At 32.9% G+C, this 17,315-nt stretch overlaps 3 protein-coding genes and 3 non-coding genes across 12 annotated transcripts; 2 read left to right on the forward strand and 4 right to left on the reverse strand.

Moving 5' to 3' along the window:
• Window positions 1-1,405: 1,405 nt before the first annotated feature.
• Window positions 1,406-12,184, forward strand: F59B8.1 (the record flags this gene model as incomplete). 5 transcript variants are annotated; one of them, NM_001306960.3, is made up of 8 exons in its annotated part: window positions 1,406-1,408; window positions 9,731-9,806; window positions 9,952-10,027; window positions 10,871-10,973; window positions 11,023-11,108; window positions 11,244-11,374; window positions 11,803-11,900; window positions 11,946-12,077. In NM_001306960.3, 8 exons carry the CDS (start codon window positions 1,406-1,408, stop codon window positions 12,075-12,077), a joined length of 705 nt encoding a protein of 234 aa, NP_001293889.1. The 5 variants fall into 5 exon arrangements, with proteins under 5 accessions (NP_001293889.1, NP_001293890.1, NP_001293888.1 ...); NM_001306961.3 differs by lacking the exon at window positions 1,406-1,408 and adding an exon at window positions 1,698-1,712; NM_001306959.3 differs by lacking the exon at window positions 1,406-1,408 and adding an exon at window positions 5,534-5,599.
• Window positions 6,322-6,342, reverse strand: 21ur-11607. The gene has a single exon (NR_056388.1).
• Window positions 7,520-7,540, reverse strand: 21ur-12821. The gene has a single exon (NR_056389.1).
• idh-1 (Isocitrate dehydrogenase [NADP]) lies at window positions 12,099-14,128 on the reverse strand (the record flags this gene model as incomplete). Of its 3 annotated transcripts, NM_001268463.4 has the most annotated exons (4): window positions 12,099-12,534; window positions 12,696-13,514; window positions 13,618-13,808; window positions 13,868-14,128. In NM_001268463.4, 4 exons carry the CDS (start codon window positions 13,912-13,914, stop codon window positions 12,284-12,286), a joined length of 1,308 nt encoding a protein of 435 aa, NP_001255392.1. The 3 variants fall into 3 exon arrangements, with proteins under 3 accessions (NP_001255392.1, NP_001255393.1, NP_001255394.1); NM_001268464.4 differs by lacking the exon at window positions 13,868-14,128 and having other exon boundaries at window positions 12,106-12,534; NM_001268465.3 differs by lacking the exons at window positions 12,696-13,514; window positions 13,618-13,808; window positions 13,868-14,128 and having other exon boundaries at window positions 12,284-12,427.
• On the forward strand, window positions 13,492-13,641 carry F59B8.5. Its single transcript, NR_056390.1, has one exon. It is a non-coding gene; the product is annotated as an Unclassified non-coding RNA F59B8.5 (non-coding RNA).
• A 1,769-nt stretch (window positions 14,129-15,897) lies between the features above and the next one.
• On the reverse strand, window positions 15,898-17,061 carry F38E11.9 (NR LBD domain-containing protein). Its single transcript, NM_069265.6, has 6 exons — window positions 16,904-17,061; window positions 16,743-16,858; window positions 16,527-16,697; window positions 16,374-16,476; window positions 16,152-16,325; window positions 15,898-16,108 (listed from the first exon to the last, which is right to left on the reverse strand). Exons 1-6 carry the CDS (start codon window positions 17,051-17,053, stop codon window positions 15,926-15,928), a joined length of 897 nt encoding a protein of 298 aa, NP_501666.1. The 5' UTR covers window positions 17,054-17,061; the 3' UTR covers window positions 15,898-15,925.
• Window positions 17,062-17,315: the final 254 nt, after the last annotated feature.

Here is a 17,315-nt window from a genome sequence, read left to right on the forward strand (position 1 = left end):
AAGTTTTTAAATTGGCGTTTCTTAACATCTTGGCTGTACACAATTTTCAACGAGTTGGATAATTGTATTCGTTTTAGACAGAATAAATGGAATTTTGTAGTCCTTTAACGATAACAACTGACCAAAAAATGTTCTGTTTACAATTTAGAAAAAACCACTCACGGAATTCTAACCTTTTATTCTATTGTTTTAGTGTAGATTGATTCAATTTTAAAGTCTCAGTATTTCCTTTTCGTCATTTTTAGTTTCATTGACCAATATCTGAATATTAAATTTTAAAGCGTCTGTGAACTTTTTAAGTGTTTCTATCCAAGAAAAGTGATAAACAATGCATATTTTTTGGAATTTCTAAAACTCGGTGGTCATCTTGTCTATGAAAAAACTTACATATATTGAAACAGTTCCATGCACAGGGAAATTTAACAATATTTGTTGTTTGCCTTTTTTTTCAATTTTGCAGATTCCAGTAGAAAATTATCAAAATTAAATTATGGGCATCTTTTTAAAATTGATTTCTAGACAAAATAAAGAGCACAAGGTGTTAGTATTAAGTATTTCATAATGAGAAGAGAATTATTTCATAATGAGAAAGAAACTAACATAATTTTTGAAGTATAAAGCTGACTACCTACCGCCTTTTTTCTTTGACTACGGCAAAGATTAACGCGTTTCCTCTTTATCAAATTAGCTTTTGAAGTTTATTAGAAATTTTTAAAAATACGTATATTGTGACAGTAACCCGGCATCTCATAACTTATCTTATAAGACCTATTTGGAAATGATTCTGCAAACTGAGCAGTTGCAATCATAGATGTTTTTCTCTTCCTGTTCTGAATACTCTATGAACATTGTATCGGTTTCTATTCTTAAATGGATGAGAATACTTGTCCCAAGAATGGAAAAAAGAAAACAACTTCTTGTTCAAACTTTTGTTTCTAAGAATTGTTTGGGTTGAGTATTTTGATGATTTCTTCTAAGAAGAATTACCTATAAAAGTCCATTGTGGTAAATCAAAACTTCGTTTTTACTAACTAGTAAGAAAAGAAAAAAAAACTCACTATCAGTCATCTTCCCAATTGAGCTATAAAATGTAATGTTATTATTCAGATGTTAAGTATCACTCAAATTGTCAGTTACATGTAATATTTAGTAGTATTATTTCTCAGATTTTCATTTTTCGAAATTAATTGAATCATTTCAAACGATCGATTTCTACAACCTTCCTGTTCTTAACTCGATGATTTTTCTAATTCTTTCCATTTCATTCTTCTTCTTTTTCAGAGGACAAATTACACTTGAAAAAAGGAATAAAAGGAAATAGAGTCATTATAAAAGCAACACCTTCTCTCTAATACAACTACCACCACTGAAGAATTCAAAAATTCAAATTTGTGAGAATCGAATAATGGTAAGTGCTGTGCATCGGAAATTGAGTGTCCTCACACGCAATTCCTCCCAATTTTTCCTTTCCTTCCGTTGCTTTTCAGTCCCAGTTTTTCTCTTTTTCCAAAAAATTTGAATGACTATTATAAGTGGATAATATCGGCATCCCTCTTCTCATCCCCGCTTTTGTCATTTTCCACCAAAAATTGGTTGTGCTCTTCCAAAAAAGGGGAATTGATTTCTAAAGCAGAGTTATTATTGAATCTGTTTCTGTTATTATCATTTGGATTCGGCATTCAAATTTTGGAAGTGTAATGGCAAGTATATTTGTGAGTTTTGATTATTTAGCCAATCAAAGAAATATTCTCTCTTTCTCTCTTCAAAACGTGTTAAAAAATCCCACCTTGACAATGGCCAACGCCTACTAGCCGAGATGAACATTATAATGCAAAATAATATACATACATATATATTTAAATATATATCTCAACTCGGACCGTCAGTTTCTTGCAGGGCTGTGCAGCGAACATTTTCAGCAAAACTATAACACTGCTTATTTCTCTATGTTGATACTACTTTTTGGACTAAAAATTATCATAAAAGTGTTAAAAAATTCGTTAAATCTGAAAATTAAATTCTTGTTGAATAATTCTAAACATACTTGAAATAGTTCCTGAAAGTTGCAGTTAAAAATACTAAAAATATGCCTTTTATAAATATGCCTTTTGGGAACTAGATAGGAATATTTTATCTTGAAGCCAAAATGATTTTTTTTTTCCATAGTTTCACATTTGCGCGCTCACAATCAAGAGGGCTAAGCGATTTTGACACAACTCGAAATTCAAAAAAAAATTCTAAAACGAGAGAAATTTCGATTATGGAAAAATTACCGTCAAAAATCTACTAGAGAAGTGCTCATATCTGAAAGTTTCATTCCTGTTTCTCACAAGAAACATTGTCTAGACAAATGACAAAATAATGTACATATATGAATTGAGAATGCATTTGACAAGTTGCACAACCCCCCTCTCACTGTTTCTTTTTTTTCATTTTCTAGTACTTGTTGCTGTCAGATAGAAAGATTCCAATTTATTTATTGCTTTCCCACACATCTTTTTTCCTCCTTCTGACCCCCTCTCATTTCATTTGTCAGTCCGTGTCACTAGATCGACAGCTTCTTCTCTTTTTTTAATAAGGAATGTAATAAAAACAGACTTGAAAATTGTGTTAGCTTTTTCGTGTTTTTCAGTCATCGAAGTTTTTTCATTTTTAAAAAATTTCTGGAATTCCAGAAATTTTTTAAACTCCTATGTATTTTGCACATTTTCATATATTTTAACCTCCTCTTCAATTTTTAGGTAGGAAAATATATCTATCGTGTCAAATTGGAGAACCCAAAAAAACCATCAAAACCGTTCCGAATTGTGAAAACCGGGACACTGGATATTTTTTGTTAGCCAGTCTTACTTCACTCAACATCGAGATAGCTTTAACATTGCAAAACGAAAACTAACAAATAATTAGTTACGGAAAAAATAACAACTGAATACAAGTGGAAGTTTGGTAGCACAAGAGTAATGGCATGAAATAATTAAACTCAAACGCTTTTCTCATTTTTTCATTTGAATATTTTGAATGAAGAAATGTTTCTTATTTCAATTATTATAAAATTGAGCAGTGGGAATAATGTACCATCAAAACAAATTTGCCAACTAAACTTTTCGCGTGCTTATTAAAATAACAATCTTGTAAGAAATCTCATAAATCTCAACTAAAACAATCAATCTATTCAAGAACAAAAAACTTTTTTGTGTCGCAGAAGAATTCTTTGTGTCTACCGATTTCTAAAAATTGGTTGTTTTCCATTTGAACTGCCCCAGGTTTTTCCTCTACCACGACTCCCGTCTGTTTTCACATTCCCCGGGGGTCCGATTTGTTCTTTTTTGGTTTTTCCATCCGGCACCCACATCTTTGACTTTTACACTTTTTCAGAGAATTCCCCTTTTGAAAACAATTAGCACTGCTTTGCTTTTTCCCTATATAGTATTATATTTCCAGAATATTTGAATTCGTGGTTTTTTGTTTCATTTTGTTCTTGTTCGTTTTTGCTTACATAGTATTGTCTGCACAAAAAGAAAGAGTCTCATTTTGATATCATTTAGTGGTCTCAGCAAATTGTAATTTTTCTTAGATTGATTTATAATTTGTGTTTTGAAAAATTGTGTTTTCTTACTTAAAACTTTTTTTCCATCACTTAAATGAAAACTAGGAAACCTAGGTGTAAATGCCGGAACCACTAAAAAAATGATAAAAATAACCAAATTATTGATTTGCATGGCTTTTTTAGATTCCTTTGAAAAGACTTTCACGAATACTACAGTCTCAACAAAAATTAGCCTATTCGGAAAATTCAAAAAAAATCTTTCCGAACATTTGATTTTTCTAACTGGAGCCCTCAGAATGTACTCTAATTGAAGAAATATCAAGGCGAGATGATTTGATTTAGATTCTACCATCAACTTGTTTAGTAATTCGATTTGGAACCAAACAAATCTTGAGATGTTTCTTCTAAAAATATATTCCTAAAGAAGTCTTGGGAATCACAGAAATGCAACGTTTTCTACAATTTTTTGACAAGCATTTCTACAGAATAGCTTGAATTCTATTTTTTAAATTGAGATTAGAAAAGTAGATGTTCTAGAAAGTTCTAGTTAATTTTGAATCAACATCATGAGCATCATAAAAATAACTGCAATCTTTGATTCATTCAAAGAATCTCGTTCTCATCACTTTTAAATTAACGCTATTCAAAATTCATAACAAATTCGTCGTGCTCACTCATAATTAAGAAGCAACAAAGTACAAACCACACCCCCTTTTTCTACATGTAAATCAGTGTGAAACCCTACTCGGGCTAATCTTTTCGTAATAGTTCTTTGGTTTCTCCAATTATTCAGGTACTAACGAGCTTTTCCCGATTAGAATTTTTCTTTTCATTTTTAAAAGATGTTTATAATAAAACGAGATTTTCTTCTTATATTAGTAACTTCCTCAAATTTTTGTTGAAGATATTGTTTCTGAACATTTTAACTTTTGATGAAGCCAAGAAATGTTTGTATTGCCGTTTTAAAATCTATTCTTGGTTTGTGTCGTTTTCCTGCTGTCCAATTTCAATAATACTACCGTACTCAACAGCATATGACTATAACTTTCGTTTGCCTTAGCTATAACTTTTCAGATCTGGTTATTTGCTAACAAAAATTATTATTACCGGTGCTAAATAAGATTATAAAAACCTATCAATTTTTATATTTTCAAAAGCAAACTTTACCGCTAAAATTTTCATTAAAATGATTAAAAATACTTATAGTTTAACATTATAATTTTCAAAGTGTGGGGAAACGACGATCTGGAAATAATCATTTGAATAGACCATTTATTCTAACTGTAACTTTTGGAGAAAATATCAAAAATGTATCCAAATTTCCACAGCTTACGACTGACTATTAGAGGGTGCAAGACTAAAAGAATAAGTACGGTGTAAAATTTCAATAGCTAACATAGGCCTAAACCCATCCAGCTGATGTATTTTTTCCATATAAAAATTTTCTTACACTCTAAAAAATTTAGTTTTTAGAATAAGCAGAATTACCAGATGCATATCCCTTTTTGAAAACATTTGTCAAAAGTTTCAATGTATTCTGAAGAAGCTTCTTGTGGTTTTGTAATCTTTGACACCTTCAATCCACCCCCATGTGTGTGTGTCCCTTGTCTCATAGCTATTATCTTTTTTTTCTTACTCTATATTTGGTTTCATATCCATAATAATTCAATGTCCATCTCTTTTATTATTCTAATTTTAACCCTTGTATCTTTCTGCCCAACGCCTTTTGATTCCAATCTCCCACACAAAACAAGTGCCGAAGGGCAAATCACGCGTCGAATCATCATTACCGAAAGAGCTCTGTCCCTGTGACGGGCTCCAAAAGCTTGAAGAGTCCAAGAAAAAGAAACAGAGACCGCCCATTTCCGCCGTTTTATGACCATCCTCTTACTAGGTTACTGCTTCTGTTTTCTGCACCTGGGTTCGCTTACTTCATTTTATTTTAAGACATTTCAAAAGCTCTAGAATCTACAATATATTATAATCATGAGTCTATCTACTCCGGTTGTCGGATTATCACCACAATCACCATCAAAACGGATTAAGCCAAAGGTAACTTAAGGGATATCAGGTGATAGAATAACGAATAATAGAGGGTGTATATTACGACAAACAAAATGTTTTCATTTAGTTTGACGTTGGTCCTAGGGGATTTGGAAATCATAACAGGAGAAAATTGCAAAAAAAAGGGGGAGAAATGGGCAAAAAAGAAGAAACAAAAGAATGAGAGTTAGAAGAACAAAATGGGGCTGAGAGATCATTTGTCTTCGTTCATTTTTTCTAGTTCGACGTAGCCGAACGGGAAAAAAAGTTTCCTGGATTTTCAATTTTTCCCAAAAAAATTACATCTCGCTTCTATTTAAGATTAATTTAGCACTTGTCTAGTAAGGACCTCATTTTTCAAAACTGAGGCCCGTAAAATGTTTTCCAACAGTGAATTTCAGCTGATTTCTGATGATTTCATGGTTGTTTGAAAGCAGTTAACACTCTGGAAGTTTTTTCATTTCATCAATGCCAGAATTTTTATCCTAAATCAAGTTTCTCAATGATTTTTAATATTTACAAAAACTAATATTTGGAAAAACATGTATCTCAAAAATTTTACAAAAAAGATCCATAGAAATCAAAAATCTTCGTACAATTTATCAGCCATAAACCTGGGATTTGAGTATCATTTTAGTGACTTCGAAGGATAATAAAATGAAATCTGCTAACATAATTCGATCCTTATTCACATATATTCAGATTTTCAATTTTTTATGATTCATAACTGTTTATTTTGTAAGCATCTTTCATCGATGCTATTGAAAAATTAATAAACTTTGAAGAAATACTGAAACTGTAAAATTGTTACTAATCATGCTGCTGGAATTAACTAATCCAGATATGAAGATTGTTGTGAGTTTCTGAAATTACCCTGACCTGATAGTATTTTTTTGTGATACAAGCGATTTTTTTTAACTTTTAGATATTCAGTAAAGAACTTGAAAGTGAAACCTCTGACTTCCTGTACATTGATCAAAAATTATTTAATTTTCAAATTTAAAATACCAGCCGCTGACCGCGCCTCCGGCGCGGCCAACGACAGGCGGAATTTGAAATGTTTGACACATATCCCTGAATTCATTAGGTTTTTCTATAAAAAAAGTAAGCATAATTTATTTTCCTACATGTGTTTAAGTTTTTTCGAATATGCTGAAAGATTAAATTTTGAAAACCATCACACCACAACCTTAAACAAAGTACAGTAACCCTACAGTACCCCTACAGTACTACTACAGTACCTTGACATTATCCATCACCAACTCCCAACGCAATATCCCTTCAAAAGCTGAACAACCAAAATTTCCTAAACTACAGTAACCCTACAGTAACCCTACAGTACCCCTACAGTACTACTACAGTACCTTGACATTATCCATCACCAACTCTCAACCCAATATCCCTTCAACTACAGAAAAGAGAGTTCAAAGATCAGAGATCAAAGTTCAAACTACATAGGGACAGAACGACACTGCGCTTTATATATATATAAATATATATTAAACTACATCGTTTCAAACTCTCAACCTTTGACCAAATATTTCAACTTTTCAAAACAAACCGAAAGAAATCCACGAATACCGGAAATTGTGAAAGGTCAATTTCCTGAGCTCAAAAAAGGAATCACGCTTTGTCAAACTCCATATAACTTGCAGCAAAAAAATACGTCAAAGCTGATCTCAATTTAATATGAAGTTTTTCGCAAAAAAAAAAAGAAAAAGTTACAACTTTCTGATGTAAATGCACAGTTAAATATTCACAATTTATTTTTTTTATTTCATTGCCAACCTTGTTAGTCCTCGATGTAGAACATCAATGATAGGCAGACAGTCTTTTAAAATTTTTCAGCCAACTAGATCAAAAACTTTAGGATGTATTTATCAAAAACTATAATTTTCCAAAATGCTTCTATAGTGTTTACCTTCCCCAAAACACCCTACAAAAGAACAATCGTCTGAAAAGCAATTTTTGGAGCAAATCTAGGAGAATTGAAACAGTGAAAAATATTTGAAAATTTCAGGCCAAAATTTAAGCTTTTGTAAATAGTTCTCAAAATTGAAAACTAATAAGAAAAAAACTGAAAACAGTTTTTTTGTATTTTTAACTAGAAATGTTGGAAAACTATTGATTTCAGAAAATTACTAGTTTTCTCTTCCAAGCATTATTCTTCTACTACAAGGTTCCACTCGTTCGATTCCTTTTTCTGTTTTTAATTTTGTTGATTTGATTTGACTTTTTCTTTTTCTTTGCCTTATTCTATTCTATCCATCTCTTTTCACATCTTCTAACAACATCTTCTAGAATATTCCTTTCTCCTTTATTTCAAAGCTCTGAAAGCCAAATTGTTACGAAACAAAGCTACAAAGTATGTAGTAAGAATGGTAAACACTTGAAAAATCCGGTAGTCAGTCAAAAAAAGATTTACTTTTTTCTCAGCTCACAATTCTACACTTTCTCTTCATCCACAATGCCAAACTTGGTTTTCTTTTTCTTTCTTAAAAATACACACATATCCATTTTTTGTTCCGCCCTGATGCACATGGAGCCACTGATCGGAAGGTTAGATAGAATACAACAGAAAATAGAAAAGTGAGATAAACGAGTCAGTTCACACTTTTTCCAAAACTTATTTTTGTTTTACTCGGGTTCATCAGTTCCAAAAGTAAACTTTTTATGTTTGTATTCCAAAATTTTGGTTTTGCAATATACTGACTTGCACATCATTAATTCTTGTCCTATTCATTCTTTTTTAACTTTGAATTTCTAAAGTACTAAAATTTTATGAGTTTCCTTAATGTATCTGAAAAATTGGCAAAGTTTTGCAACTTGTATGTTTTCAAACATTTAAAGGTTGAGTAACGCCAGTGGAAAAATTAATTAAAACCACTCTATTAGGGTCAAATTGAACAATTGAATAATAAAGAGTTTTGAAATTTTTTATTTACCGCCAAAAAGTGTCGTCTTTGAACTTTTGCATATTTTGCAATTTGCCAAAACTCGAATTGAAAATATTGATAATCTAAACTATGATATTTATCTTTTTCAAAATGAAGAATTCCTTGTGAAACTAGAGCGCCTTCAAGCCTACGTATCTATTTCTTTGCCTGCCTGCCTGAATACTGAGAAAATCACGATATTTTTTTCTTAATTGTACGACGTCTTTGAGAACTTTTTCAAAAATCTATATTTTTTTAAAGTATTTCTCCTCTAGGAACATACTTTCTGAGATTAAAATTGGTTGTCCTAGGCTTGAAATGAGTAACATTTGCCTATTAACTCAAAACTTAGCTGATTTGCTTGGCGTTCCAGAAATTTTTATAATTCTACGGTAACGATGCATGATCTCATAGTTAAGCAACTTAACATTTCCTGAAAGCTTTTAGTACATTTCCGATATGTCTATAAATCTAGCTCATATGATCTTGCTTTCATCATCTCTGTTAAATTCAAATAAAAATTCAAAATGTTCATGAATTCGGTTTAGATGACATAATTTCTGTTAAGTCTCTGAAATAAACCTTTTTTAATTCATTTTTTAATGAATTTTTTTTAATGATTTTTTTTTGCATGTGAGTCTTTTTTTAATTGATGATTTTTTGAATCCACGAAGATTTAAGTATCTATTTTTAAAACAAAATTTTTTTGCTTATTTTTAAATAACCTTTTTGGAATAATCTTTGGTCAGTTCATATATCAGCTCACATAAATATTTTATTACGAAGCTTTCTGGATACCACGAGGGGTTTTCAAAAGTTTCATTTTTTGAAGTGATGTTGTTGAAAGATTTTTAAAGAAATTTTTAAAGAAATTTAAATTTTTTTTAAATGTTTTATTTTTGAATCTTATATTTTTTGGCGCTTTTTAATTCGAGCTAGATTCGTCAGAAATTAATTTAATGAAATGAATAAACCTTTAACTAATCAACCTATTTTAATTATTCGATTATCTTGTTTTATGGGGTATAATTTTTATAATTTCCAAATTAATAATACAGGTTATTCTAAAGTCAAACAATATCCCGAATATTCTTTTTGAAGAATCTCGAAAAACTGCGGATTCGCTCTTGAAACCCACATTCTACACTCAAGAACCCCCTGAATCCAATCATTTTTCCTTTTATCTAAATTTATTTTTTCACAGGACGTAATGCTCAACATTTTGATGTCAATGACGAAGGAAGGAGCCTCCGATGGGCCGCAGTTCGTCGCTCCTGCAAGTAAGTGGAATAGGCCACGCCCATCCAATTTTTATAGAGGAATGAATTGAGAAGGTTGAAGAATAGTTTGAAAAGAAGTGGCATATTCTGAATTCCTTCCTCTATTAACGTCTATTTTAAAGAAATTCAATGTTTCGTACTGCAGAAACGAGTCGAGATACACTTATCACTACTGCATATAGATTGCATCGAACGAGGTGGAGAATATTGGAACCTTACAGGTTTGTTTCATTTTAGTATTGGAAAACTTAGATCTAAGTAAACTAATAATAATTTATAATTTCATACAGAGAATAGTCAGAAATTTGAAATATACACTAAAGAAACCTCAGAAGAAAAATTAAGCAAAAACAAATTCAGAAAAACAAAAAATATGCATTGCAAAAGAGTAATAGACTTTTAATTCCGGAAACAAAACATAATTTTGATTGATCGGTAGTCCACTCTTTTTTTTCAAATTTCATTTCAAAACTCTAAAAGTCACATAAAGCTTGCACATTCTCTAGAACCCCTGGAATTTAGTAGGAACTCTCTGGTAACAGTTTGCAGCCGGTTAAACATTTTTGAATAGGTCTCCAAATGACCACTTCTTAAAAAATTACAAGATTCTAGCAGAAGCTTGGCAATCCTATATAAGCTGCCAACTTTTGCAAAAAAACTGCCGCCGAAATTTCAATAATATTTTTAAATTTGAGCAGGAAAAATACACAAAATTAGAATTAAGAATTGAAAAAAGTTTTCAATGCCAAAATTTGATAAACTTAATGGTTTAAAAATGGAAATTAAATACATTGGTTATGCATGAATCATTAATACTAGTCAGTTCTGAAACAATATTAAAAGTAAAAAAAAAGTACCACAAATTTTAGATCAGTGATATGTCTAGAAGTTCAGTATTTTTAACTTATACTAAAGGTCACTCTACCTAACATTGTGCTCTGCTCTTTTTTGTTACCTTTGCAAGAACGATTGACTTTTTTTCTTTATGAAAGATTGTTGAAGGAACTCAAACCAATTATATTTCAAATGCCATCAAACTACATGAAATTAAAAAACTATTTCAGACGACTAAAGAATGCATTGAAAAAGTTGCAAGAAGATTATCTGAAATCAAAGGAAGCAAATGCATTGATGAGATATGTGAAGTTAGGACAATCTGTTAGAGAAGTACGATTACTTGCGATTTATCTTTCAATATATTCATATCCGTTTTCAGGTTGCTATGCTGGAAAAACAATACTGGAAATTATTAAATATACCGGCTCAGGAGGGAACCGAAGATGCAAACTGCTATGTTGTGAAGTAAGTTTTTTTACTTTTGCAACTTCTAGCTACCAACAAATATCAAATCCAAGTTTCATGAAAACAATTATAACATTTCAATATTTCAAATATTTCATAATCCAAAAAGTGCAATAATAACTCAAACATATTCAGAATCATAGAACTTCTTGAAGACACCCCGACTCAATTACCACCAACACGTGGAATCGGAGCTCTATTACAGTCAACAATAGGGAAACCAGCTGAGGCAAATGTAGACACAGTGCTTCATGATTCTTTAAAAGGTAATATTAATTTACGAAGCATTTGTTTGATACCAATTTCACTCGGATATGTTAAAAATTGTGCAGATTTTAGACAAAATGATTACCCAACCGTCTAAAAAATGAGAATTTTTCCATATCTCTCGCGCATGGGTCTCATCACGCAGATGATGAGATACTGTAACTCCTGCGTAGTTACGGGTCGCTCTTACCTAATCTTTTTCGAATTAAATGAAAAATTGATAAAAAAGGTTCTAAACATAATTAAAAAGATTCCATAAAAACTATGATTATCCTTGCCATGTGCAGATGATGTGGGTGGTAGCAATCTACAGCGCCAAAAAAGATTCATGTGAGCTTCAAGTTTTGGCAGTAAATCTACTTAAATCCCAGTTCTGTCTTTGGAAATAAAACACATTTATAAAAATGGTGCAATTGAATATTTTTAGCTCGAAAATCGGAAGATCTTGTAAAAGAGTGCGAAGGTTTGTATGCCCAACTGTATCGTCTCACAAAGAAATATCTTGGATTGAGACGTCTTATCAAGGTCCGTTGTTAATTTTTAAAATTCTTCAATTTTTGTATGATTTAGGAGCTTCACGACAAATATGAAGCTACAAGAATGTTCCCAATTGTTCCACGTTACGCTATGCTCAAAAAGATGATCAAGGCGACACTGAGGGCTCCAGAATTTGCAGACATTTGCCATGAGCAAACCGAATAACTTTTCATTTCTGTGAAGTGGTTTTCAATTTATTTTTTGAATATTTATTTTAAATTGTGAAATGCAAATTGGTTTCGTTGAACTTTTCAAGTGAAAATCCATGCAATAAGAGCGCAAAATCATACATAATACAGTGACGAGAAGCAATCGAAATATCACAGAAAAAGTTAATAAGCGAGATTTTTAGATTGGGAATGAGAAAGTACTTAATGGGCTTGCTTCTTGGCGAGGTTCTCAGCCAATTTGTCGAGGAATTCAAAGGTGTTGAGGTAGTCGGTACGAGTGACAGCTGAAGCATTTCCTCCCTTCACGCAAATGGCAAGATCCTTGGTGAGGAATCCAGCCTCCATTGTCTCAATGCACACAGCTTCCAAATTATTGGCGAATGTCTCAAGGGCAGAGTTCTTGTCGAGAGTGGCACGGTGAGCCAATCCACGAGACCAAGCGAAGATGGAGGCTGAAAAATTAACGTTTCCGACGTTTCCATGTTTAATTTTTTTGAAAATGAAAAAACATTGATTTACAGGTCACCAATAAAATTAATTAACGGGAGCGAGAAAACAAAAAAATGTGTTATCTTTTTCCCTTTCACTTTTCTATTACTTTCTTATCACTTACCAATTGGATTCGTGGAGGTTTCTTGTCCCTTTTGGTGCATTCTGTAATGACGAGTGACAGTTCCGTGAGCAGCTTCAGCTTCGACGGTCTTTCCATCTGGGCACACAAGCACAGATGTCATCAATCCGAGGGATCCATATCCTTGAGCAACAGAGTCTGATTGAACATCTCCGTCATAGTTCTTGCAGGCCCACACGAATCCTCCATCGCTCTTCATGGCTTGAGCAACCATGTCATCGATAAGACGATGTTCGTACCAGATTCCGGCGGCCTTGAATTCAGCCTCATATTCTGGGTAGATCTCAGCAAAGATATCCTTGAAACGTCCATCGTACTTCTTCAGGATAGTGTTCTTGGTGGATAGGTAAAGTGGGAATTTACGTTGAAGAGCATACTTGAAGGATGCATGAGCGAAATCCCGGATAGAATCATCGGTATTGTACATTGAGAGGGAGACTCCTGGACCTTTGAAGTCGAAGACGGTCTCCTGAATGGTCTGGGTACCATCAGCAGAAACGAACTTGATTTCGAGCTTTCCAGCTCCTGGAACAACAAAGTCGGTGGCCTTGTATTGATCAGCATGAGCGTGACGTCCAATGATGATTGGCTTCGACCAGGTGTTGACAAGGCGTGGTACGTTCTTGACAATAATTGGCTCACGGAAGACTGTTCCTCCAAGAATGTTACGGATAGTTCCGTTTGGTGACTTCCACATTTTCTTGAGCTTGAACTCCTCGACACGAGCCTCATCTGGAGTGATGGTGGCACACTTAACAGCAACATTGTACTTGAGGGTCGCGTTGGCGGCATCGATAGTGACTGGAAAAGGTTTTCTTAGTTTTAAAACATAAAAATCATCTGATTTAATTTTTTTTTTTAATCTGACGCGTAAAATTCCAGCTTTTTATTTTCCAAACGTTACCTTGATCATCGGTGGCATCACGATGCTCAATACCGAGATCGAAGAAGTGTACGTTGAGATCGACGTAAGGAAGGATGAGCTTCTCCTTGATCAGATCCCAGATGATTCTGGTCATCTCGTCTCCTTGCATCTCGACGATGTCTCCTCCTTGGATCTTTTGAGCCGCCATTGCGTTAGTAGTGGTGAAACCTCTGTAAAATTAACATTCATTAAACTAGTTGTAAAAAAATAGCGATTTTAATAGGAAAACCTGAAAACATGTCTGGCGAGACTGGAACAAGCAAGAAACGGGCGCATTTCGAAGATTTCCGCGGATTTTCGGAGAAAAATTAAAATTTTCGCGGTTTGTTTTTCAAAATTAGCGGTTCTGTTGGACGTAAACACGGCCACGCGATAATGCACAAATTCGTTCACGCGCGAATTTCGAATTTAAAAGTAATGAAACCGTAGTAAAACTCTTTCTCGAGATTTCTCACAACAGACAACCAACACAACTACACGAATGGCAAAGAAAAAAACTGTGACTAGGCTACACGTCCTCGACCACCGCCGCAGCACGAATGGGCGGTGCAAATAGAGCGAGAGGGCATAGAACGAAGAGATTAGCTGATTCACAGAGACGCAGAATGTGGAGGGCAAGGTCGAAACTCAAACGAAGGATATTCTCTGGGTCGAATTAAATTGATCGAAAGCAAGAAATGTATAGGTAGGATGGAGATATTGAAGATTCCAGAATTGAGTGCTTAAAAATCCCAAAGACTTTTGTCTGGAGAGAGCCCCAGACACATTGTGAAATTACTTTTGCTGTCTAAGATTCTACCATTTGAGCATTGAATACACTTTCCATGTGGGAAAAAATTGAGAACACGAAGTGCCATTCCCTTTCTTTTAAACTCCACAAAAATGCAAAGAACGCTGAAAAAAAAGGAAAAATGGGATGTTTTATGTGATTATTTGAACTCTGATCATACCACTTTTCACTTTTTTCCCGCAATTTTCTGTTATCAGTTGGCTTTTTTCTAAATATGAGTTTACTCCAATTGAACGTTTTATGACAGAAATGGAGGTAACTAGTGTAGAAGTGCATGTAAAGAATTTAGATAAAACATTTTTAAATTCTAGACGTACTCAACAAGTTCAATTGAAAAAAATATCAGAAAATATATTGCTCCAAATAATATCTTTGCAATCGCGGTAAAATATTACTGAGATCACATTGTCACAAAAATGTGTAAAACTGTGCAGATAAAGTTTTCAGTGGTGTGAACTTGTAGGAAAGTAGGCGAGTAGGTATTTTCGTATATTTTGCATTGAAACTGTAACTGTAGTTCCAGAAAACTTTTTGCAAGCAGCAGTATAGTGGGAAATAGAAATGATTTAACAGTGTGAGATATGGGTATAATATTGGAACTAATAAGTTTTCCGAACAAAATAATAATTAGCCAAAATCTTCTTTGAAAATTATTTGTGTCTTTTCAAAAATGGCGTGATTACTAGATCAAAGTACAGTAGACCACGTTTGATTCTTTCACTGACTGGCAGTCTTGTCCAGAAGAAAAAGGGATAAGATCACCGAATTTTCTCGAAAAGTGCGTACTCGATCTAGAGATACTTTTTACGCGTTGAGGTTGAATGGCCTTGCAGAAGGAGATTGTATCTTTAGACCTGTTATCTTCTCCGACATTATTTAAAATTAGAGGTCCACGCTCCAGGGCTATGCCACGTGGTTATGCTTTGCATACAAACATCAGAGAACTTCTCAATTTCTGAACAGTTATCAGTACTGATAAGAGAAACAAAATTCTGGAAGGGCAATCGGCACATTGTCACTTTTATGATGATAAATATTTACTTTGTGAAGACTTTGTGAAGCAATTGAGAGCGTTTGTAACAAAGAGATAGATGAGAAATAAACAAAGATGATTTGGCACACAATTTTGTGTTCAGACTACCAAAGGGACAACTTTATGAACTATACAGTGTTAGTAGTAGACTATATCTATGTCACAATGTATACTCAAAATAAGTTTTATATGTGTGAGATACATCTTCCAGTAAGATGGTAGTTCCTGGTGTTCATGTAAGATATGCTGATTTATTTAAAGGTGGAGTAGCGCCAGTAGAGATTTTGTCTGAATGAACTTATGATGAATAAAAACTCATTAATACTACAGAACAGAACACTCTGAAATATTTTTAAATTTTGTTAAATTTTCAGTCAAATTTTGGCAGCTTGCTAAACTTTTGCAAAATTCCTTATTGTTAAATTTTGATAAATGTAGAAAAATTTTGTTGTTTTATTGTCAGATTATTGTTTGAATAAATTATTATGTAAAAACCGCATAAAAATACTTTTTGGGAGAAGTGACCATATGGTTTTCAATAATTTATTTTTCATATTTTCAGTGTCATCAGATATCAATGTCATTGAAGTCACGTCTTCCGGTGATAAACCAAATTTTTCTCCAGCTTGAACCAACAATTCTTTCATCTGAAATAATCAGATTATCTTTGATTTTTCCAAGAAAACTTACATGAATTGCAGATTTAGATGATGACGTCATTTTGAAAGCATACGGAACAACTTGAAGTTCAAGTTTTTCTAAACCATCATCCATGTAAAGAACAAGGGCATTTAGATAATCATGGTAGTACTTTCCAAGATCAATTAACAAATTAGCTTCTTTGCATTTCACTTTTTTTCGAATCTGAAAACTGCCAATACAGATCAAACTTTTCAATTTTATAGCTAATACCTTAAGGCCAATTGATTCAATAATGTGCTCATAATCAGCACAAATATAATTTTGAATTGTTTCACGAGTTGGGAAAGTAATATTCCCAACATCCGGATGCCCACTTAAATGTTAAAAATAAGATGGAAACCAGTCCTTTTTAGGACAACAAACCTTTTAAGACAAACATTTTTCAAAAAATTTTGAAAGTTTTCCGAAGCCATTAATGAAAATGGCAAGCCTGATTTCAGACAGAAATCGGTAATTTCTGATGTCAAGTCCTCATAATCTGGTATACAATCGGGCAGCATTATTGTAGCTGTGCATTCTTTGTTTTTGTGTTTGCTGAAACATTTTTTTAAGCTTAAAATTGAAAAATATAAATCTTACTATCTATTCCCACAACGTTCGTCGACAATAATTGCTAAACAGTTACGGCATCTGATCCACGAAAAATTGACATTTTGATACGAAAAATAATCAAAATCAGGGTTCGTATCTTGTCTCTAGAATTATCGAGAAATAACAATGAGTAAGGTTCAATAGCGTACCTTGGTAAGTTCATTACTAGACATCAAGTTAGTAAGATATGTTTTCCTTCTTTTTGTATTCATACTTTTGATTGAATTGAAAAAGTCTTCAGTGAAACACTCTTCTTTGACGGATGTCATCGAGAAATCGAAATCCGAAGATTCGGCCATTTCTGAAACTAAACATATTTTGATACTGTCCTTTATTCGAGTTTTTTTGCCAAAATGGAAAATCTCAAATCTCAAAAAAAAAAGCTGCCACAACAGTCAGCACAGCTAAATCGGCAGAAAACGACCACGGAAAATTGTGGCCACCAAAAATGCCAAAAATTTCTAGTATACTTTTTTAGTGGCGAGATCCTTCCTAATAAATCCGTTCTCCTTGAAATATGAGTTTCATAAAACCACAAAATTACGATACTTATTTTTAAGC

This window comes from Caenorhabditis elegans, chromosome IV (assembly GCF_000002985.6).
Source record: "Caenorhabditis elegans chromosome IV".
Classification (NCBI taxonomy): Eukaryota; Metazoa; Nematoda; class Chromadorea; order Rhabditida; family Rhabditidae; genus Caenorhabditis; species Caenorhabditis elegans.

What these genes read in the sequence shown, in the direction of transcription:
- F38E11.9 (NM_069265.6), bottom strand. Translation starts at nt 17,053, where the DNA reads ATGGCCGAATCTTCGGATTTCGATTTCTCGATGACATCCGTCAAAGAA. An exon ending in CTAGTAATGAACTTACCAAG is followed by an intron (nt 16,859 to 16,903) that starts GTACGCTATTGA and finishes CGATAATTCTAG; the next exon opens with AGACAAGATACGAACCCTGA. An exon ending in TTGAATCAATTGGCCTTAAG is followed by an intron (nt 16,326 to 16,373) that starts GTATTAGCTATA and finishes GGCAGTTTTCAG; the next exon opens with ATTCGAAAAAAAGTGAAATG.